The sequence below is a fragment of the Cuculus canorus genome, chromosome 5 (genome assembly GCF_017976375.1).
Source record: "Cuculus canorus isolate bCucCan1 chromosome 5, bCucCan1.pri, whole genome shotgun sequence".
NCBI lineage: Eukaryota > Metazoa > Chordata > Aves > Cuculiformes > Cuculidae > Cuculus > Cuculus canorus.
The window spans coordinates 42,809,582-42,834,014 of NC_071405.1; the positions used below are offsets into that span (position 1 = coordinate 42,809,582).

General features: G+C 41.8%; 1 protein-coding gene across 14 annotated transcripts in view; it reads right to left on the reverse strand.

Annotated features, from left to right (window-relative positions):
- The window catches only part of BRSK2 (BR serine/threonine kinase 2), a 317,085-nt gene that overhangs the window by 80,841 nt on the left and 211,811 nt on the right, over positions 1–24,433 (reverse strand). For all 14 annotated transcript variants that reach the window (XM_054068445.1, XM_054068440.1, XM_054068444.1 and 11 more), the window contains exons 4-5: positions 18,940–19,080; positions 8,267–8,383 (exon numbers count right to left, since the gene is read on the reverse strand). In XM_054068445.1, coding sequence (XP_053924420.1) covers positions 8,267–8,383; positions 18,940–19,080 — 258 coding nt within the window. The remainder of the gene's footprint in view (positions 1–8,266; positions 8,384–18,939; positions 19,081–24,433) is intronic.

Consider the following 24,433-nt stretch of genomic DNA (forward strand, 5'->3'; position numbering starts at 1 on the left):
AAAGGTTATCACAGGGATTCTAATGAGGTCTATCTGCTCAGTACCATCTTAATTTAGACTGGATTTCATAAAGCTCTGTTTGAGAGTCAAAACAGTAATGCAAACCATAGCCTTCCCTCAGAGAGCTGGCCAGAGTTGGCCCTTGGGAGAACAAAAAAGAATGGAGTCATGCCTAGTGGGCAGGGCAGACTACCTAGGCTCTCTTGGCAGCTCTGTTTCTGGCAGTCATATGGACATTAACAATGTTACTGAACATTTTTAAAAGCTGGAGCTGGCCACAGCTTGAAAAAGGTGACCAGAACCTCACCATGAGTCTAGTCTTCTGACCAAAACAAGAGCAACGCCACCACAGCGTTCGTTCCTCACAGAAGTTTGCATGACTGAATTCTCTGGGATTTGTACAAGGCTTTAACCTTTTAGGGCAAAAGCTTCTATAACAACAAAAAGCGTGATAGCAACAATAATGAAATAAAGTTGAATTAGTAAATAATGTTAATAAAATTGTGGCTCTTTGACTAAGCGAGGCTCATCTGGTGGACTTGCAGCATATTGCTGGCCACTGCTGGAAAGAAAGTGAGGCCAGAGTAAGACGCTGAATTGCTTGATGTTATGTATGTGTTTCCAGTCACCCAATGTGTATTGTTCCCTGTGAATTTGCTTCTTTATAGCAATCCAACAGCTACTCTACACTTGTCTTTTTTAACACCCTAAAGTCTTAACAACTAAACAGCTACTCCACTGGACTAATGCATGATTTTACAACCTTTTAGAAGATAAGTTACATTATTTTTGCCAGTATGCTTGACTAGGGTGGTGTCTTTTTTTTTTTTTTCCTACATAAAATCAGTGTAGAGTGTACAGGCTATCCCTATTTGTGTACACACAAATCAGAATTAAGTAGTAGCACCAGAATTGGGACTGCAACCCAGGACTGTACAACACAGCCTACTGTCACCAGTGCCAGATTCCTTAGACAGAGTTGTGGAAGAGGGCAGTATGGGAGCTGTAGGAAAGGCAGTAATGGAATTATAATTTGGGTAAAAAAGCCATGCTAGCAAAAAGAATCTAGGAATTATATCAGATCATGGACATTCACTCATTTTAGTCACCCCGGAATAGAAAGACCAGTTCTAATGTGTTCTATATAAGTGAGTCCTATCAGGTTTACTGGTAAATGTACCAGGAGTAACAAAGGAGAGAATCTAGGTAACTAGATCTAGGTAACTGTTGAGCTCTTGTCAATTAGCGTGTCTGAGTTCCTCACCTTGCATGCATTTAACTTCTGTCAGGTGCTGTGCTACCATTGCCTCCCCTGCAGAAGATGAGTCCTGAAGACATGCAGGACATTAAATGGCTGCTACAGAGGGTGTCTGTGCCTGGGGTAGAAACTTAAGCCAGACTTCTCAAATCCTGCATAGTATCCTGTACAGTTCAGCATCATCCTTCAGCACAATACTTTCTGGGTGGCCACGCCATCTTGGGTGCACTGAAATAGTCAATATCTCAATTTGCAGAGTACTTCTGATTTTTTATTTGTATGACTCCAACAAAGATTTCAGAACTCTTAGTCATGGATGCTGAGCAATGTAATCACCTGGGAAGTCTTCTGTGCTAACATCCTTAAAAAGAAGAATGTAAGTGTTGTGAAGAACCAAAGATAGGTACGCATCTATTTGTGTCCTACCAGCAAATGGATTTAAAGCATTTACCTCCTTGAGGTCAGCTGGAGTGCAGTGGAATCTGATAAGTGTCTTACACTGCTGAAATTCCACTAAAATCTAGGAGAATGAGTGGAGATCATGCTACAATAAAACCTTTGAATAAGTTAGATTGATTTGATCATTCAACAGGTGCACTGCAACTGCCCAGAGAGCACAAGGTTTTGGCATAGCCATTCTGAATTCTTGCCAGCACATACTAGCTAGATATCTTGGCTAACAGCTCTAAAAGGGATCCTCTGGCCAGCCAGAAGCCATAGAAAACCCATTTCCATGCTGCCAATCACAGAACAACTTCAAGTGTTTTATAGAGAAAAGTCAAATTTAATAAAAAAATCTATTTATCTTTCTACAGACACGAATATTTCTTTAGCTCTTAAAACTAATTATCCAATATACACGTATCAAGAGCAACATTCCCTGTCATCATTCAGCTACATCTCCCTGCAGCAAAAGCCACAATCTGCCCTTGATAAAAAATAAATTTATTGCTCAGCAAGATCAAGAAGCAGTTGCTGCCTGGGGATACTGCTTTTTAAAAAGCCACCGACATCGGCAGAGTTTATTTCAAGGGTGATGTGTGTTTTCCCAGGCTAGTCTGCCTGGGGTAGGAAGGGCTCTCTGAATGGTCATTCACAGCTATGACTCTAGGACACAGTAATCTTAAGGATCTTGGGGACCTTAGCAAAGCATTTATGTGGATTTCAAACAGTGGATATAAGCCAGAGTGCAATGGTGAAATCTAGGACAGCCCTGGGCAGGTAAGTCAGGCACTCAGAAAGAAATGTGTAAATCCTTGATGTATCTATCCTGAATTTCGTCTGAAGAACTAGAAAAGTAGTTCTTGGTCTGTGCATATCAAGATACGGTGCGGCTACAGTACATCTGAGGCAAGCAGGGCCTATCTTCAGTGCAGATGTGATGTGGCTGCAACCTACAGGTCTCATTATGTAGGTACAAGAGATCTGCACTGTGCACACACAAATCGACTACCCACATAAGGCTTATGTGGGGTAATAAAGTAACAGCTTTTCCTGAGGAGTTGGTTTATCAAGAAGTACATAGAAAACTGTGATTCTCCTCCACAGTGTGACAAATTATGTGTTACATTGTCTGATGGGTTCCCAAGTCCCATCACAGATGAATGTCTATGCCTGGGTCCTTTGGTCCCACACTTCAAGATGGTACTATTTGGGGAAAACAAAAAAGCTTCTTTTGGGTGCCATTCTTTAGGCCTCAAAGCTGGTGGCAGACTTTTGGCAGAGAGGGAGGAACAAGAAGTCTCCTTTGCTCTGGTCTTCTTATGCATGAAGTTACCTTGATGCAGGAGGTTGTACAGGTGCACTGAAGTTCTCCCATGTCTGGTTGTTTTTGCTGTTGCTTGGATGCTAGAGTCCGTTCCTCCTCACCTGTTAATCACCATGTGCAGGCTGGCTTTCACAGACAGCAGTTACTCACTAATGCAAAAGGCTACCTAAGCTTTCCTCCCATGCTGGGTAGCAAAGTGCTAAGACGAAGCGGAACGCTAGAGGAGTTGCAAAATAGATGAAGGGAATTCTTCAGAAGAACATATATTAGAGCACCCTGAGAGGAGAAAGTGATGGCTGCAGATCACACAGGAAAGTAAGACAGGGAGAGACTGAAGAAATGGTTCCAGTAGAAATGGATAGTTAAGGCTGCAGTGAAGGCAGTAGCTGTAGGTAAGGCTGCAATTAAGATAGTAGCTGTAGTTAAACCTATGTGCTATTTTACCATTACAGCTTCATCTCAGTCACTTAGCTTTATATGAGAAAACTCAGTATCTAGCCCTCAGTCTTCTTACAGCTGTGTACTGCTTGAGAGCAATGATATTTTTGGGAAATCTGCAAAACAGGTCATTCATTAATATATAAGTTCAAATTATTAAGACTTGAAATCATTAAGAAATCTTATTTTAAAAAATGAAAAAGACCCCTGTATTAAAAGGCATAAAGATTGCAAAGTTGAGAAATCAAAAGTTAAGAATTGCTAAAATAAAGCTTCAAGAGGTTACAGTGTACTCTGCGGGTAAGTCAGGGTGCGGCAGTGTTGGTGTGGTGTTGTCCCCAATGCTTCTATTTCACTTGGGGCCTAAGCTGGAAAGTCTGTAGCAATGAGAGGAAAGTTTGTGCATGGGCTGAAACATTTCCACTAAGTCTAGCATAAATTAAATGGGTTTTTTTTTCCATAAAAAAGGAAAATTTCTAGTATCCTTTACTAAAAAGGGAAAAGTTGAATATTTGTTTGCATTCTCTAGACAGGTTTATGAAACTGCAGTTTGCATTTATTAGCAGAAACTCTAAATCTAGAGCATCGTGATCAAAATTCTACCTGTATTTGCAACACTTCACAGAAGATTTTTTTTCTACCTGAAATTGATACTATGAGCTGCCCTGTCTGGATTTAACACAACATAACAAACCAAACCAAAGTGAGAGCAAACCCAACGGGAAACAGATCTGGGACTGACAACAACTGACCAGGACAACCAGGGAGCGGAAACTAGAGCCAATACAGATGTAAAGGACTCGAAGCTAGATGATATCTGCTAGTACTTCTAACATAAGCACAGTGCATCAGTTGTTACGGTTAGAGCCAGTAATCAAGTCTTAATGAGAATATGTGCCTTTTTTTTTGGATAGATCTAGGCAATCTATGGGTCTGCATAGATTCTGCTGAGAGCAGAAAAACTGACTGTGCTGGAACTGGAAGTTGCTCTTTTCCTCCATTATGTCACCGACGGGCACAAGGCTCTCTTCTCACTCTCAATAAAATCATAATCAGCATCACTCTTCCCACATGCACACAGCTTTCTGGATCAGGCCAGGGGTTCCATATGAGGACACCAATATGGGGGAACTGCTGCATACAGCAGTTGTGGGACTGTCAGCAGTGGTGTCAGTGTCCATACGAACTGCCTCTTCAAAGACTGGGTCTCATGCTGGTGTGAGCTACATTTACACGTCCTACCCTGCCCTGGCTTTTGGTTGGGATAGATTTGGAGACAGGCAGCACACAGACAAGCAGTGCCGTGGGTTCTCAGTTACCTGGCAGCTTGCAGCCATCTCCATCCAGTAGAACTCAGTGTTCTAGGGCTATGTTGAGTGAAATGGAAAGAAGTGAAGAGACGGCAACAATTTACTTTGCCAGGTTTTTGCAAGAAGCAATGGCAAATTAGGAATGATCTTTAAAAGCTCCCAACAACAGTAACTCGAAAGTATTCTCTTTCAATACTTTACTTTAGCCATAAGATCTCTTAGCTTAAGAAAAGGGAATAAGGTCTAGGGAATGCCCCAACCCTTCCTACTTTTCCAAGACTCCTATAGAAATGACTGCAATTTATGTTCAGAGCAACTTGGGCACCGCAATGATGCAGAACTGAAGCAGAGAAAGGAAATGCATCTTGTCAAGACCACCCCAAATGCCTTCATCAGAGACAGAAATCAAGCTCAGATCACCTGGGTCTCAATTGTAAGGTTTAATCATAAGGCACTCACTCTTCTTGCCTAGTGGCAGTTCAGGATGGATTGGACAATATCTACCATTCTGAAACAGTGAGAGGCAGCATGCTGGGAACAACTGATGTGAAAAGAGAGTGGAGTGTCTCTGCATGCCATTGCCTGGATGGGTAAAAGGACGAAGAGCCGAAGAGATCTAAAATAACAGAAGCAGCATTCTATCACATCTTCCACTTCCTTCCTTGTCTGCTGTTTGTTCCGAGACATCCTCTGCTCTTGGAGGAATGCAGAGACTCTCTGTGTTACTTCAGCATTTCAGAGACCATCTCTCCATGAGACTGCCTGGCTGTGTAATTTCTGCAGTAAGCAGAATTATTCCTGCAGACCCTGCACACAGCTACTCTTCCCCTCAAGAGTCTAAAGACATGTCATAAGACCACAGCTTATTCCTCTGTGCTGTGTATATGCAAGATTGCAAAATACACGTTTTCAGTAATGGGGATTCATTACAATCAAGGCCCAATGCGTAGTCTGTCAGTGACAACTTACGTCAGTGAAACAGCAAGTCCACCTTTCCTCCCTCTCCTAAAGAAACACAACTGGATTGAACTTGTATTGTTTTCTCCAGGTAGTCATCAGTGCTACAGAAAACCATGCAGATCTAAGGAGAAGCTCCCAAAACCACTGACTCTGAGGTATGCAATACAACATACTTCAGGTTACATGATTATCTTTGTGAGGTCAGTCAAAGTTCTGTGGTGACTTAAAACCTACCCAAACTCTGGACTAAACTTAGCAGTTCACTTGTGACAGCAAAAACTTTTGACTGCACTCTAACCGCTATGTTGTAGTGACAAAGTTAGCTGCACAACACGGCTGAACCCCATCTGATCCTCCCACTCTGACTAACAGAAATACCTGGAGACTCCTTGTGTGACTGTCAGTGAATATGTTACAGTTTCATCTCATTATCAGTGTTCACAGCACAGATAAAACCATTCTGGAAATTAACTTCTGGGTGCACAGAGGAACATCTCATTAAAACTCTGTATCTCAGGCATGACTCACTCTGTTATGTTCCTTTTCATGCTGGCTGAAAGTACCAACTACACAAGCAGGTAAAACTGCTGCCTTGAAAAGCTCTGAGGTTGGTTACTGTGTGTGCTCCAAGGGAAAGGGTGTATAAATGGGTTGACTTTCTTTGTGAACAGTGTGGTATATTGTTATATACTCCCTACTTCCTTCCTCCCTTCACCCTCCAAACCAGAGAGATCACAAGACACCAGTATCAGCCATGCTGGGCTCCATGCCAAGAAAACTAATGAAGTGGTGTAATAGCTCACATGGAGGCCTAGTGATTGGCACCACACTTAAAATGCATCTGCAAGGCAGGAGATCATAGCTTTGCTGCTGTGTGCTGTTTATTACAGGCACGTCTCTTCCGTTCCATTGATTTCTTTATTAGTGCGTTTTAAGGCCGCTGTGTGGGGGCTGGCTCTGCTTGAAGCATGGAGGTTTGAATTCCAGCACAGCTTAGGGAAAGGAAGTCTCCCTTTTGAGACTCTAGACCTGGATGACAGATCCTGGTGCTAACAAGAACAGGAACCCTACTGAGAAGTTCCTGAGGAGTTCGAAAAATCCCACAGAGCAATGTGAGACTGGGTTGGTTTGGAAGGAGGGGAATTACACCTAAAGAATATAGAGGCTTTGTGGTAACCGCAGGGAGGACTTAATTTCCTAATCTAGAGCGGAGGTTTTAAAGCACATGCAAGCAACAGATATGCAGACTCATAGTTCCTTGCTTTTCATCTGTACTGTTAAGAAGTCAGATGTGGACTTAACATGGACAGGAAGGAATGGGTGGGTCTCGGTGTACTCATCAACCATCATTTGATCATATCATAGACTTTGAATAATTTTGCCATCTGTTATTCATGACTTGGAAAGCAGAATCATCCAACTGAGATGTCAGTGTCCGCTCTGTACACAGAATCAGGATGGCTGCACACCTACTCTGAATTGTCTTGGCTCAGAGCACAGACTGAAAAAGCATGGACTGTAAGTGGCTGAGGATGGGGCTGGGCTGGAGTCATCAGATTCACACAACCAAAGGCCAGGAAGAGTAAGTCTGTATGGGAGGAGATGGAAATCTGCTGCAACTGTCTGCAAATTCAGTTGCTGAGCTCACTGTTTTAACAAATTCAGACACAGCTAAAAGCTGGCGTAGCGGTGCCAGGGTGCAGCAGCTCGATGCAGCTGCTGCCCTTGCCACAGCTCACTGCGACAGCTCCCTGCACAGTCACCACAGACCCAAGCCATAGCTATGGCAGGTTTAGGGGAAATGGTACAGTGGTGTCCCTAGAGGCAAGGGTGATGAGAGGGCACTGTCCCTGGAAAGCACATCCTGTTCTTGGCCAGGCATCCAGGCTTTGCCCAGCTGTTAGGCTGTCTCTCTTGGAAAATCCTAGGAAGTTCTTGCTGGCAACTGAACTGCCATGGAAAAGTTTTTAGATTGCCCCTGAAATATTCCTCTAGGCAGCTTCCTTGTATTCATGCCCCACTTGTAATTGCAAAGGACCCTGCTGTCTCCCTGTCAATACTGGATGTAAGACGACACGAAGCAGTGTGGAACATGAACACGAAGAGCCACAAGCAGGCAGCCTAATCAGGACATGCAAATTCCATTTCAGAAGCCCTAGGTTCTTTTTTTCCCACCTCCTAATATTTTAAAGCCTCTATTTAAGACCAACCAATATTGCTGTTTTCAGTTCCTAGAAGTATCATGGCTAATGAAAGGAAACACACACTAGCATATGCAGATAATCCAAACCTGAAAGCCTTGATTTTTATATCCATATGTGACACTTACAGAGGCCTGCTTTTCACTGTGAAGCATTTTAAAAATCCTTTAAGGTACCTTATATACTACATGCATCATATTAATTTATTATCTTACTGGGAGATAACAATGCACAGTCTAAGTCTACAGATCTTTACTGAAACCCTCACTATAGACAACTTTTACATCTGGAATCTGTCACTGATTTTTGCAACATGTTCTGAGACACTCACCCACAACTGGTTTCTAACAAGCTGTCCCCAACCTGCAGTGATGCCATCCCGAAGTCTGCTATCCGGATGTTGTTCTTTTCATCCAGCAGTAGGTTTTCTGGTTTTAAGTCCCTGTGACTGTAAAGAGAGGATAAAAATGTGAGTTAGATTATCCATGACAGCCTTCTTACTCCAAATCTTGTTCTTTATCCAGGAGAGCATCCAATCTCTTATATTTTAATTGATTTAATGTTTTTTCCTGTCCTAGGCAGGAGAACACGCTTATCCAAGATGCAATCTTTGCAATACTCTAGACTGTATCGCAAATGCCCACTTCTGATTAATGTGAGGCTTAAGCCTGCAGTACCCCGATAGGAAATGAACATCTTCAACTTCCAGTGATACAAACATAATCTGAGGGAGAGATGGGAGACAAAATGAATGACATTTAGAGAAAAAAATCCATTGTTAGTGTAAATGTTACTGCAAAAAGCCTCTATGAGACATACGGCTTCAAAATAATTTTGGGTAGTTAGTTCTGATGGAGAAATCACTTCAACACAGTACTGCTTACAACTAATGGTAGCAGCAGTGGGGAGGAAAAGAGAGGATTCCCTTCTTTCCATCAAAGCTCAATTCTCTTATTATTGGGCAACCCGGGTAAAGCCAAGAAGCCATAGTCTTCAGGATGGCAACTCCTGCTTTAAGTAAAAGTTACCATATATTGACTAATTTATTAATCTCCATTACCCACAGTCAACACCACTGTGCACCCGTATCTGCTTGTTAGTACTCAAGTCCTTTTGTACAACTGTTACATTCACCCGATTTCATACCCAAACACAAAAATCTTGACAAAATTTGTGATGACTTTGCTTTTTTTAATTTTTATTTGCAGCTTTTGATGAGTGACATAGATGAGAGAAGCACTTTAGACAGACTAAAGAGGCAGCTCTTTTCTTCTTTTTGCTTATAAGTAGGCAAAACGAGTCTTTGATGTCTTGCCAACAAAAGACTCACAGACAAGCTCTCAAACCTTGCAGGCAGAATGGCCAGGTTTGGTGCCCAGTCAGACCTGTGGGAAACAGCCAGCTGGCAACACATGCAAATAACAGTCAGGCAAATAACAGTCATTTGCAACAACAGTTTGCTGAAACCACTTACCCTAACCATACACTGAACTCAGCAAAAGAACCAGCATTACGATAGTCCAGTCCAGTGACACCCATAATGGAAGGCAGCCATATCTCATGCCATTTCCTCTTTAATTTTTTAAGATATTCCTTTAGCACTTCTCATGCACACAAGTGTAATTCTACCTCTATACCACTGTAAAGAAGCACAGACTAACCGCTCAAAGGAACATGAGAGACACGGTAATGTCTTGGAAATTATCACCTCTGATCTGAAGAGAAGTCAGGAATGATCAGTTAGAGACAAATGTAAATAATGCAGGTCAGTTCTATGCAAAACTAGAGCCTGTAGAAATAGGACACCTGGGAAGTGTAACAGGTATTTCCAAACTTCCAACAAAATAGCGCGCATTAAAAGCAGATACTGGCCATTTACCTTATCACTGAATTTTCCGCCTCACTTTTTAAAGAGCATGGAATTTGGTCTCCAATCTTGTGTAACCATGATGAACAGCACTGTGCCTTGAATACTGTGTTCAATTTTGGGCCCTTCACTACAGGAAAGACATTGAGTTGCTTGAGCGTGTTCAGAAAAGCGCAACAAAGCTGCTGAAGCATCTGGAGTATGAGCCTTATGAGGAGCAGCTGAGGGAACTGGGGTTGTTCTGTCTAGAGAAGAGGAGGCTTAGGTGAGACCTTATCGTTCTCTGAAACTAATTGAAAAGAGGTTGTAGCGAGGCAGGTGCCGGTCTCCTCTTTCAAGTAACAAGTGATAGGACAGGAGGAAATGGCCTCAGGTTGCACCAGGGAAGGGTCGAATAGGATGTTAGGAAATATTACTTCACCAAAAGGGTTGTTGACCACTGGAACAGGCTGCCCAGGGAAGTGGTTGAGTCATCATCCATGGAGGTGTTTAAAAGATGAGGAGATGTGGTACTTAGGGACATGGTTTAGTGGTGGACTTGGCAGCGTGAGGTTTACACCTGGACTGGAGGATCTTAAGGCCTTTTCCAGCCAAATCTATCCTGTGAAATTATGCATGTTAAAGTGGTCTTGTTAAGCATAGGCAAACAGTCCAGTAGATAATGGAACTGCATTTGTGCATATTTTCATCTTACAAAGCAAAAGGTGCTTTATCAAATCTACCTTTCTCATAGAAATCAAAAATTAGTCATTAAATGGAGACAGAAGATTTATTAGCATATAATAATTCTCAAGATAGTCAAATCCACTTAAAAAAGCAAGAGATGAGTGACAATGAAATATTTCAGAGGCAGCAAATGACCAGTTAATGGCTATGAAAAGAATGCCTGAATGCCATCATCAAGGACAGCAGTGCTGGACAAATACAAGCCTGTTAATATCTGCCAAATCTGAACGTGCTCCAGCTCCAGCAGTTAAATGGAGTGAAGAGCCTGCAGTCCTAATGCAAGCTAGATAAGCTGGACACTAATGAGACATTAGTGTGTGATTTAATCTTTCCTCCAGCAGACAGCCTGGACAGTTCTTATTTTACAACTGGTTTCATTAACGGGGTGCTGGGAAGACCACATTCAACTGGGGAGATGCACTGCAGTTCTCCTGTCTAAGGACTAGGACTCTAGTCTGTTTGATGCCATGAAACAAGAAATCTCCCCATACCTCAACCATAGTTGAGTGTCCTTCTACTGTGCATGGATTTTCAGTGGCTATTCTTGTTTTTCAGTCTTGGCAAATGCTCTTGGTTGACTGCTGAACAGATACAAGCTGCAGAAGCTGAGGTTGCTGCTGTCTGTGTCTGTTCAGCTGACATTTGTGCACTGGCTAATATCGTTCATACAGTCTATAACAAAAATTGAAATTCCTTGCTTACCCTAAAATTGTGTCATTTTTTTACAAGGGAACTTGAAAGAACAGTCAAGGCACAGCATGACCTAAACACAGGACATTCACAAGTGTTTCTCCAGCCTGGATGTGTGCCCACTACAAAACATCTCAGGTTATTTTAGGAAAATGGTGCAGCTAAAGGAAAAGTACAAATGTTCCCCTTCCATTCCCCAAAGTTAGTGGCCTTGGCAGATCTACCACAGGCCCTGGCTGGAGAAAAATCTACACGAACATCGAACCAGCCCCTCTCCCAGACCACTGAGAGGCAGTGAAAGAGAAGGGACACCACCTTGAAAATGAGTACAGTATTCACTGGTGGCAAGAAGTCTCATTCTCCTTATTTCATCCTGCTTTCCTGTGAGGATCCAGAACACAGACAGTTTCAGGCCTGGGATTTTAGGGAGGATCAAGTGGGAAATAAAGTGAGAAATATATTCATGTCTTGTTTTGTAAAGCCACTGCAAGAGAGAGAGGGAAAAGTGAGTGCCACTATCCACATTCCAGACATGGAGTAATCATCACCTCAGTGTGCTAAGCAGTGCTTTTCCATTACCCTACAGGAGCTAATGGCATTTTTTAGGCAGAGGTCCTGATCCATCTCCTAGAGCACTTTGAAAGCCTTAAGTTGTGAACTCAGGATTCATGAGACTGGGATAGTATGAGAGAAAGGAAGTCTGGAATGGCAACAGACCTCACAGCTTTTTTTTTTTTATTTTTTTTCTCCAGACACTCACCAAAATAAAACCAAGAAAAATTATCAGCTCTTCACTACAGCCCACTGAGCAGAGAGGAGAGCATGGACTCTGTCAAGAACCGTTGCACCTATTGCTGATTGGACTCTAAAACACAAGAACTGCATATGACAGTTTCGCATCTCTCTGACCGTTCTCCATCCGTCTTCCAACACAGTCCTAGTGCCCATTAAGAATGGTTAGCACAGGAAATTTCATGGTAGCCTGAGTATTGTTTTGCTATTGTGGCAGCGCTCCCCTCAGAGACCAGGGTGCAAGTGGGATCAGGCAATGCTTGCACACGCAACTACGAGAGAATTTTATGCCCCAGTGAAAATTTTTTTCTAGTTGGAACATTTCTCTGCAATCCATCTCTGGACCACTCTGAATTTGCCGAGGCAGCATCCTGGGGATAGAAGTCAGGCCAGGACCCTATAAGAGAGTGGTAGAACCAGTACCACTGCCACTGCAATGAGACTTCCTCTTTGCATTTGCATTTCCTATCTTTGTATCACCAGCTTTTCAAATGCCAGAAGGAAGGGAGAAGAACATACGGGAACAGGGAAGGCTTGTTATAATTTACCTAAGAGCCCAGCAGCCCGGACAGCCTCATGTATACATATTTGGAAAGAATTCTCTTGTGCCAAAATGAAACAGAACAAAACCAAAGCAAAAATCCCACTGTATGTGGTAATTACTCTGCATTAATGGAACATTGCAGAGTAAATGCATTTAATTTGGTCTCATTCCAGCTGATCTCTCTAGCTCTCCATGTCTAATATGACTGCATCAACTCCTATCTCTGCAGGTGAATACAGGACTTGTTCCCCTTTTGTTGTTTAAAGGCTCTAAAGCTGTAGGGGCTTTATCACATGGCTGGAAAATCAGAAGAGAAGAAAACAGCTTCTTCAGTGACAAGCACAGCAAACTCTCCTATACAGCCCTGAATATGCTGAGAAATAATATGAAAGATGAATGCTACGCAGCAGCAGAAGTCAGTGTAACCCTGATCAGGGGTGGCCACAGACTGCCCAGGGCTCCTCAATCAAGACAATGGAGTGATAAGTTAGCTGCAGGAGCCTGCATACAGCAGGCTTTTGAAGGGAGAGCGTGTGAGTGAAAGAGAGCCATCAAACAAGCAGGAGAGGGGAAGCACGCACTGACAGACCTCTCTACAATATCCTTCTTTTACAGATTACAAGAAAGGCTTTACAATTCCCTTGCAGCACAAGATGGATACAGAGAGAAGTCTGCAAGAAATATCCCATGGAAATGGGTACAGTTCTTGGAGGCGGTGCGCAGAAAATGAAAGGCACACATGCATTAACATGTTTCAGCATCCCACTTACACAATAGCCATGCTTGCTTGCTGGTTGCTCCCAGTGATACTATTCAGGCTGCTCCTCTAGCTCCCTCCATTGCCTTTCTAGTCTGTTCTCCTGCTCTGGCAATATCCCTGTATTTTTACTGCAGGCAATTGCAGCATACATAAAGAAGAGAAGCAAAACATTCTCTCCTGGTTACTCAGGGCTGGCAGAAGATTTTTGGCATAGGGACAGACTCCAGATCTTGGATTCAAAGGAGCTATTTCACCTGGCACGAGGCGACGAACTAGCACATTATTTTAAAGTGATTTTTGAGCTGAAACATTCATAACAGTTTCTATGACAACTCATGGTAGGTCACAGATTTCTAACCCAAGAAACCTCCTAATTGGAGTAGTTGCAGGTCATTTGTACTAATCAAATTGTTGGCTACTTTGCAAACGCTTTTCTTACTGACCCCAAAATCCCAGAAGGGCCAGATGACAGAATAATTGTTCTGCAGTATGTCTTTTAAAAGTGCCTGGTGTGATGCAAATAATTTATCAGTAATAATGAATACTATGAGAAGCAATATTTTTAATCTCTGAGCAGAAAAAGCCTTTCATGTTATTTTCTCTTGCTTCTGCAAATCAGAGCCTAACATGTAACTTGTATCTACCTACAGAAGAATCTTTGTTTAGAGCTGTGGTTGCTATGCTCCAATTCAGTAAGTTTTCCCAGAATTTTGCAGAACAAATAAATATAGTTATAGCTGGGAAAAAGGACAACATCTACAAAGATATCAGGAGCTCTGAAGAAGAGTTTGCATGCATAAAACCTTTCTTGCTTTTTAATAATTACTTCCATTGATCTATCAAAATATCTCTTCCCGACCAACCTTGCCACCAAACATATATTCATGTATTTCAAAGCCAGAACAGACTGTCATGTCTAAACACCACTTTTATACTTGCCGGAGAATGTTACCTGGTTATGTTTACAGAAAGATCATGCCAATTTTGAGTTTCCAGTGGCTTATATAAAGAAGTAAACTTACAAAAATACATGTCCTCTGACTTTAGCTGAGCTATTAACTATGCCTTTGGCATTGCAGCTGCTGTACTAGATGGGTTTTCTCTGGTTCCCTGTACAAACAAAATCTGAAAATTCCTCACTGTTTTGGAGTAAGACTCCATCACAGATCTGAAACTCCTAGTTTCAGGAAGTGATTGCTGAGTGTCAGCTCTCAACAGGGAAAAAGGCACCTTCCTCGCTTCTGATGGTCTGAAAGAAAACTCGAAAATCCTAAAGACTTAAAGACCAGAAAGAAAATCCTAACCAAACAGAAGCCAACCTTATTAAATCTCACAATTTCTAGACCAGTTTCACATTTGGAGCCTTGCACCATAATTTTAAAAGTGTCCACCTGCTGCAGTCTTAAGTGTCTCACAGACCATCCCTGCAGAACACTGTGGTACATGCCCTATGAACGAAGCAAGGCAGAACAGGAGTCATTAGGAGGGTGGCACTATCTGACAGATCATGGCGTCTGGCATTCTTCCATGCTCTGTTTCTTGAAGACTTCCCAACTTTCTCCCTAAAAGCATGCTTCCTTTTCTGACAGTGCTCTACAGCTTCTGCCTGCAAGCATATACCAGAGATTTTGGCACTACTGCTGCGAAATCTTGAAGTGCTATTTCATAAGGAGCTGTTTCCCTTACTGCACTGATGGAAAGAACACAACGTAAAGTCAAACAAAGCTCTTATTCATTGCCTCAGATTTATAAGTCACACATCCCCGTGCCTACGCATGCACACACAGACACACTTCAGCAAGAGCCTTGTGTGTACTCAAGCAGGCACAGCCCCAGGCAATGAAAGGAGAAAGGGCCCTCATAATTGTCATTTATCAATATTCATAAAGAACCTGCCTTAACCCCCCTTCTTGCATGCTCGGGAAAAAAACACAAAATGAAACCCAACCAAAATAAAAATAAAATGAAATAATCATCTTGCTTCTCATTACCGCAGGGGATTTCCTCTCAATGTCACCACTGCCCTGTGCAGTAATTGGCATTATCTGTTATCTCTGAAGCCGTAATAAGGTTTGCCACAGGGCATTTTCTGTAATCATATTTTTATTTGTCAGCTTGTGAGATACAGACACCAAATACGAGCTTGACCAAAGCAAAACCCCAACACACACAAAATATGCACACCACCAATCCCAGCTCTCGCTGGTGATGTCACACCCAGCCAATGAGGTGCACGCCAGCTCCCCTCACCCAGCTCCCACCCTCTGTTGGCGCTGCAGCATTCTCTCACTGGAGATAAAAGAGACTCTTCCAGAGGAAAGCAAGGATTTGCGACCTGCCCCAGTACGTGCTCCTACATTGTTTCCAATAGAAAATACAGCCAGCACTGAATTACCTGAGAGCTCTCCCACAGTACAGAGTCAGGGTATTCAAAAGGGACTATTGATTTGGCGCATGCAGCTGAGACACCTTACAGGCCCTGAATTTAGCAGAGCAGACCCCCAGCACTAAGTGAATGGCAGCTTAGGAGAGAAACATCAGTTATGTCCAAAGAAAACTTCCTAGGCTTCCTTGTCTTATACTGATGTCCAAGGAACCCCAGGTTCCTCTGCCATTTCTTGCACCACTGCTGAGTGCGTCTGCGCTGGGCACTGCAGTGTGGTGCAGAGCCCTCAGAGCGAGCACAGAGGAAGAGCTGGATGCAGAAGCAATAATGCTGCATCACTGAGCTAACCTCCCTGCTTGCCAGCTCAGGCAAAGCAGCAAGGTAACACAAATACACTGTTTGCAGGCTCCCGCATAAAACCTCTGCATGGTGTTCACACTGTAGTTGCCTGTGTGTCCCTAGCACGGCACAGTGCTACGTACACAGAAGAGTCCTTAAAGAACACTTTAGGTTACCTATAACCTTTCCCCAATGGCTGACCTGTACCATAAAATCCTGTAAGTGACTGCACCTCGGACTGAGGTACATCAAATCTTCCCCCACTGCTCCTATTAAATAAAATAAGAAGAGAAAGCACATTCTTCTTTAAAACAATACAAAGCCAGACTCAAGTTCCAAGCCTATTCTGTTTCCTTGTCTGAGCCACTTGTTTGAAAACACCTCCCAGACACAGGCGATCTCTCCACACCGTAGCAGCAGAAGCCTTTCAGTGATGGGAGGATTGAGCAATCCTTTCTGATTCTTTGATCTGAGAATCCTGGTGCATCAATACATTTTGAGCAGTGAAGGCTGAATGTGGTTACATACTGCTGTGAAAGTCAGCCACAAATGTTTTGCAGTGTTTTGGGAGGTACAGGAAGGAGATGGGACAATGATATGGGTCTGGGGACACCAGGCTATCAATCAACTCTGCCAGTAGGTTAGAGGCACAGACATTTAGTCATTAACCAAAGCAGAAGCCTTCATTTTTCAGCGTGGTCATAACTGGATAACCTGGCTGATGAGATGATTTATCATTTCACTGCCCCATGACAGGACAAGGTCAGGCTTCATTGCTTAGGAAAGCACATTAACTTTTATACATACACACATGCAAAACACATCTATTTATGCATGCTCTGATTTTCAAAAAGGATTTAATGATAACTGTCCAAAATACAACACAGAGTCTAATATAACACAGACTACACAAGTCTCAGAGTGACCGGTAGGGAGGGAGAGCTTATGATTTACTGCTGACTTATTCCGCACTAGATGCTAGTTGAGTGGGAGCTGGCAAAGAGACAAGGGATTTACTTCTAAACAAGACTACTGCCCACAATCCAATATGTTTACCAGAGGAAAATGGATTTCTCAAGAGAGACACACTCTTTGCCTTGGAAATTCCATGTACTGTTAAACCTGCAGAGATGCTTGTCTGTCTGACAGCCTCACCACAATCCTCACCCAGTATATTAAAGGCTGCCATGACACGAGGTATCCATCACAAGCCCGAAGGACTAGTATGTATGTGTATACATGCATGCTTTCACAGAAACTTCTGTCCCGACAGAGATTGGTATTTCTCTGGAATATTTATTTGGAAGAGTAAATAATTTCTCTTTGGTTGTACTTAAACATTTTTGAGTCTTCTTGGATTGGGACTCATAAGCATTTAGCCAAGCAGGGAATGGAAACACATTTTGCATGCAAGTGGTTAGGCTGCCAAGTGTACACAAAAAATAACAGCTGTACAACTGACCAAGGATTATGCTGATTATAAGAAGGTCAAGATCACTCAACCAAGTTGATTAGCAGAGAGGAAAAATTGTGGAATTCACAGAACAAAACTTGTCAGAGGTCTCTGCCAACAGAGAAAACTTCTCTCGAGCTCGGACATGCAACCTACTCTAGGCATCTCTGGCAGTTTCTCTGACTACTGTGCCAGGGAGGCATTGTCCTCAGGACCTTCTCACCCAGATGCACCACCTCTGAAATGCCTCTTCTGCTAACAGTATATTCTTCCTAATATAACCTCAGGAAAGACTCTTATTTCGCTTTCCATTTACTAGACGTGTTCTCTTTCAGATTAATACTTCCCATAGAAATGAGTCAGAGAGGTAGAGGCAGAGGGCTAGAAGAGCAAGTTAAGTATTTAGGCATCCATTTTCACTGATATCATTTATGCTGTGGATGTTCGATTTGCAATTTCTCAGCACAAAACTAGAGGTACAGAAAATCACTGTATGGTTACTGAGAAGTAACCAGGTACCACAGTATCTATCACTGACCCTTGGACCACTGGAGGGGGGAACCTACGGCTGCCTGTGGCTATGGAGAAGCAGCCACACAGACATAATGTAAATGGTGTCCCCCAGCCAACCTAGCTGCGAGGAACTGAATTTCTGAGAAACAACCAGGCAGTTATGGGTCAGCAGCTATACAGAAACTCTGTGCTCTGACTGGTTTAAACAACTTGACTTCAGCATAATTACCTAAACTTGCTTAAGATGAAGGAGAAACTGGTCCAATTTAAAACATCATCTGAAAGCAAATGTTAAACAACACTAGATGGTTAAATTACTTGATGGAGCTAGTGAGTATCAATAGCAGTCAGATCAAGGAAATTTTCCCCACTGGAAAGAATAAAATTAAAGGCAACAGTGACTCAAATGCCCAGAAGGGACTTGGTGAAAGTTGCCAAAAGCCAGCAGGTTTCCAAAAACTGAAGGAAGCCACAAAATGACTTTGCTGTATTCATAATGGTCCCAAGTTTCTTCAGGGATTCATTTTGATATAGTGTATGTAATTTTCAGTTATTAGCAAGTGTATTTGCTAATAATATGGAATGATGGAAATTAAACTGCTTTTCCTTGGCGTTTTTGGTTTTCCTGGTTAAAGCATTCCCTGTGAAGGAATTCTTCACCAATGAGAAATGATGGACAAGCCCCTCCATGAAAAGTCTGTCTGTGACTGGTGCACTGTACCATAACAGCCAAGAATTAAAAAATACATCAGAACTTACTGCAATGCTTTTAGAACCTAACATCAGTTGTAAATAGTAATAGTAACTAAATGTAGTAAAATAGTAAAATTACCAGTATTACTAAAAATATGAAGTAAAAGTATCAAGAAATAATGTCCCTTTATTCTGTGCTTTTGTGTAACAGGTAGCTCCTGTAGGAAAGGGCTATACTCACCATATTGAATGACTATGGCAGAAGTCTAAAGCAGAGATGATTTGACGGAAGAACTTCCTGGCTTCTTTTGGTGTCAGTCTTCCCTTTTTTACGAGATAGTCGAAGAGCTCCCCACCTGACACATGTTCTAGCACCAAATACCTAGAAAATAACAAAGCCAGGATTTTGTAAGCACATTATCACCCCACCCTCCACCCAGCCCTCTCCCAGATATATACAAACTCCTCTATTTACATATGGTCAAGGAGAACACTTCTAGAAAGAACAATGCAAGAGAATCAGAATTTTAAAATCAGGAATGGTTAATATTTTTAAGAGGGGTTCTGCAGACTTCAGACAAGCCACTGTTGAATTCAATGTTTGTTATAATACTGAAAGATAATGTGGAAGCCAAAAATGACACAAAAGACCAGGAGAGTTAAAAAAAAGAATAATTGAATATAGGCTTTCACAACAGCTCTTAAAGCTACTGTGGAGTCAGACTGTGTACTAGGAAGCTTCAGGTCTCTTAATCAAGCTGACACTTCCTTTATAAAACAGCTGTGGCAAAGCCGCACTCACATGCTCTTCTGTCTTGGACAACAGAGAACCAGACAGATGTCAACAAACTATAGGGAATTTAAAAAAAAAAAACAAACAAAAAAGGGGAATAGTTTAAATTATGAAAAAGATAAAAGAACTAAATGTACAACCTACATAAGGGCTTCAGCTTTTGCTGCTGAACAGCACTGATTTGACGAAGTAGCTGCCCTCCCTTGGAACTCACACATGAAAAATGTGACTCTGAGTGAATAAATGTGACACAGCAAGGACACTGGAGCAAAGAAGAAGCCCCAGACCTCACACAGCACTCCTGGCAGTTATAAAAAGAGAAGTGAAATTTTGTGGAAGGAAAGAACTTGCTATGGATTGACCGTCTTGTTGTTTTAAGTAGGGGAAATGAAAGGCAGTCAAGCAGAGGAAAACTTCGTGCAAATCTCTGGAAATGTTGCCTAATAGTGGGAATGAAATAGTTTCCCCAGGGAAGTGGCAGGAACACCGTCAACTGAACCATTTAAAAATAAACCTGATATAATATGGACCAAGCAATAGACTGCTATTGGCAAGAGGATTGTTTGAAACCTCTATGGACTTTTTACATCTCCATTGCGATTTTGTGCTCTACTGTCTCCTTGCTTGTTTGCCCAGCGTGTACCATTCTAATACACAATGAAGAAATTATGCAGTGGTATTATTTATTCAGAGGATGTTATGACAAGTATAAACAAAAAAATACTGTTATTTTTACTGAAATCTCCTTTGTTCTTTGGTCTTTCAGCTAGTTTAAAGCATGTAAGAGGCAGAAACCCATACTCCTCCCTTACTGCCTAACTCCTTTCATGGCTGCACACCAAAGCATGTGATTTGAAAGGTGGTTTCTGTAAAGCAACAATGCAAGGGTGAACAGGGCATTCAAGCCTTTGGCAGTTTGTTTGAGAGATATCACTGGAAAACTTGCCAACAAGAATGAAATATTTTCCTAATTTTGAGTGCACTCCTCTGCCCACTCCTCCCAACAGCGCAGCAGCCCAGGTCGAATGGTGTGTGCAGTATGATCCCCATCTCTCAATGCTTTGCTTTACAGCAAGCTAGTTTTATTAACAGTATGAATCTAACTCTTCAAATTTGAGTGGACATTGAAAATAATTAATCTAGGATACTGTCTTTTCTGTATCTCCAGCAGCATTATCTTGGAGGACATTTCTAAATTTGAAATGCAAAGAGGAGAAGATTATTATAAATATTTCTGTTTCCAATGTTGCCAAAAAGATGGAACAATAGAGATGTTAAAGCTGTTCTGAGAAAAGTAAAATTGGCTTAAAGATAGTGGCATTAGCCTTGAAGTTGCAAAAGTAGGTCCATCACCAGCTCTTTTGCAACTTCCGTGTGTCAGCTCCCAGCCAGCACAAGGAGAAAGCATTTCCCTGCCTTACAGAAATGCAGCAGAGAAAGCAGTAAGAGATGGACATTAATATTATCTTGCCAGCTAAAGTAAGTAGTACAAAAGAACAAGAAGGTGGACAACAAAATAAAATTCTAAAATTTAAGGAATGAAAATGGTGTTTTCTGCAATTTTTATCAAAATAGAAATAGTCACAAGAAATATGGTAATATTGTTTTTTTTTTTCATTAACATCAGTAAAAAAGTGAAGCCTCTCAACTTGAAAATCACATTTGGGATTTGTGGATTACTCCAAGAAGAGATGAGTAGTCACCAGACTGTCTACTGATTACATCCTGGAAATATGAAGACCACCATTTATCCACACTACATTTTTTGAGGAAAGACATTACATCACTGAGAAGAAAGTCAATGTGCAGTAGCCATGGGCACTGGAATGTACACATTTTGAAGTGGAAATCCTCACTTTCCAAGCCTTGGCTAACAAACACTCTGGTAAGAGAGTTTGCAATATAATTCATTCTTCCTCTCATACTAGAGACAGATCTGGCTAACTATCCCATATGGCAGACCCAAGCTTGGCACGAAATCAGTCCTGAAATTCTCCTTGACAGCTCTCTCTCTCACTGTGCCCAGCAGAAGCTGGATACAGCAGTGCATCTTGCCCTCAAAATTCAAATTGATAGCTGCTTTCTTTTCCTGGGAGGTATTTTATGAAGATGATTGCAGTTACAGGCATACAGAACACCCTCCACACTGGTTTCAAATGCACAGTTTTGGAAAATAACAGACCCAGCATTTCTGTCACCCACAGCAGGAACTGCAAAGCAATTTATTTTCATCAACTTCATCTTATTAAAAACACTCAACAAAAATGCACTGACACATTGTATGAAAAGTAAAACAAATTGAAAGACAGGGAGCATTTACAAGGTTATTTATTTCTGCTTGCCACCAAGAAGCACCACATATAATAATGGAAATGAGCAGGGGAGAACATTTGAAAAAGATCTGCGCCTATGACAAGTCAAGGGACACAGAGAAGCACAGTGACGATGTATTCTGATCTGACAAAGCCCTCAACGTGACAGGAGTGAGAAGGATGACAAACACATTCCCCAATGGTCAAATGCAACAAATAAATGCTGCAGGGATTATTCCACAAGTACTGCGTGATTATGTCGCAGCTACAATCTCTTGAGTTCAGATTTGCAGCTGGCCACTTGCCAACCCTATCCCCTCCAGTCTGATGTGAGGTTTTTTTTTAGGATAGCCCCCAACTAGGAGATTTTCGATTAAACAAGGGCATAATTCAACACCTGCCTCCATCTCTGTGCAAGCCAATGTTTTGCTGGCGCATTACATGGCACAGTACTAGTACGCATGTTATTTTCAAACAGGCTGACAAGAGGGGCTTAGACATTTCCAAGTGTTGCACTAGTTCTATCTACCACTGTGTGGCTTATGCAATCCCCACTAAATGCTGCGTATCTGTATCTATCCATCTATTTATGTATGTGCAAGTGTGTCTGAATGACTCCATAAAAGAAGAGAATACACACTCTGAAAAGTGAAACAGAAAATGTAAAACAAAGAAAGAACATTACTCCAGAAGATGGAAAATAAGGCACACAGACATTGCATCCTTCCTGAGTGTGTGGCGCAGAAGAGAATCCAGATTTCCCGAGTCTACATCACCATCTAAAATCCTTTACTTTAGCAAAGTGCTTTAGGATTGGAAGTATGCCAGCGTTAGCTCTCCGAAGATCTAGAAGAGGGTAAATAGCACATAGCCTGCAGGGGAGAAAAACACTAAGAAGTATTTTCCCAAGATTCCTCTTCCCTTTTACCTTTCCCAGATATGACAGGTGCTCATCTCACTATAATGCTACTTTTCCCATTTATTCTAAGAAAGGCAGTGAATTCTAAAAATCCTCAGACAGTAGCCAAACTAGTTTCCTATTACATTTGGAGACAAGAAGTAACTTACTGGTGAAAGAAGCTTTTTTTCCCCACTGCAAAAACACAGTAAACCCTGCTCTGGAATGGCCATCGCAAGGAGGTTCAAGAAAAGGGGAGACCCAGGCTCCAGCTGGCAGCATGCATTCTACCTGTTGTTGTAATACAGAAAGGAGCTCTATTAGGACAAAAGACTCTGTAGGAGCACTTAGCTCTTACATCTTGGATGCTCTGGCCACACACCAGCTCTTCTAATCCTTGCATTTCACATGACAGAAGCATTACAAGTATTAACTTCCTGTTCTTTACTGATGGGGAACTGCCAAGCAAAGTGACTTGCCCAGGGTTGCAGTCACCCAGTATCAGAGCTGGTATTAGCACCTGTGATCCTTTGTGCCTTGCTATCCCCACCACCAATTTTCTCTCTGCTTGCTAGGACACCACAAAGACAAGAAAACAAGAGGGCCTGCAACTCAATATTAAACCAAGTGCACGTGACATTAAAAATAAATTCTCAACTACTTCCTTAGTAGACATATTTTTTCGGAGGCTGCAAAGTTTTCACAGGCCAGAGCCTGGTGTCATAAAGATTCCACGGTCTTGCATGTTATTTCATGTCCCTGCTACAAGCCAAGATATGAAACAAAACATCTCCTCTTAAGTTTCAGAGCTTGAAGAAGACAAGACTTTGGTCTTTAAAGACAAAGAAGCTGAACGTTTAATACAAGAATAATTTCATCTGCTAGAAAGAAGCGGAAAGATTGCAAACAGCAGCATTCTATCTGTTCCCTTCACCATTTTTTCCATCTGCATCCCATCATCACCTCCCCGATAAAAGCTGTAAGGTCCTAAATGACCCTCTACATATCATATCGGAGACGTGCATGCAGCTTATAAAAGTAAGCTTAGAGTAATCCTAGGCTCTTTTCTTCCTTTCTTTTTGTTTCATTTTATTTACTCTTTCAGGAACCAATATAGTAAAGAAGTAATAACAAAACCTAAACAATATAGTAAAGGAGCAATATTTTGTTATGTGAAAGAGATGAGCAGCCAAGATGAAAGTAGAGAAATGTCATCTTAAACCATCTTTGTGCCTTGCAGATTCTGCATATACCAGTAACCAGCACAGACCCTAGAGCTCTCTAATTCACAGTGGTTGAACCCCATGGTTGACCATGGCTTGTTCTGCAGCTTAGACTGGAAATGTAACAAAAAAAGCACTATGCCTCTCCTCATTACGCAAACTTGCTTGTATTCTGAAAATCACAATATATGACAGCGCACCAGTTATATATCATTCCTGCACCTGACACACTATCCATAAAGTCATTTTAGTATTTTCGAAATCTCACGTCAGGACTCTCATAAACACAAAGTATGGTCTGTTTTCCCCTGGGAATGACCAATAAATATCTGATAATCATCCACAATTTTGTCTATAATCATCATAGTTTTTGGTGGTAACCAACCATGCCAATGACCTGACAGGGCTGTGAGGATTTATGATGGCACTAACAGAAGGTTTTTTTTCTAAAGAAAAAAGCTGTGACTTTTGTCCCAAAACACACAAAAAATTTTGCAAAATTTAGGCAC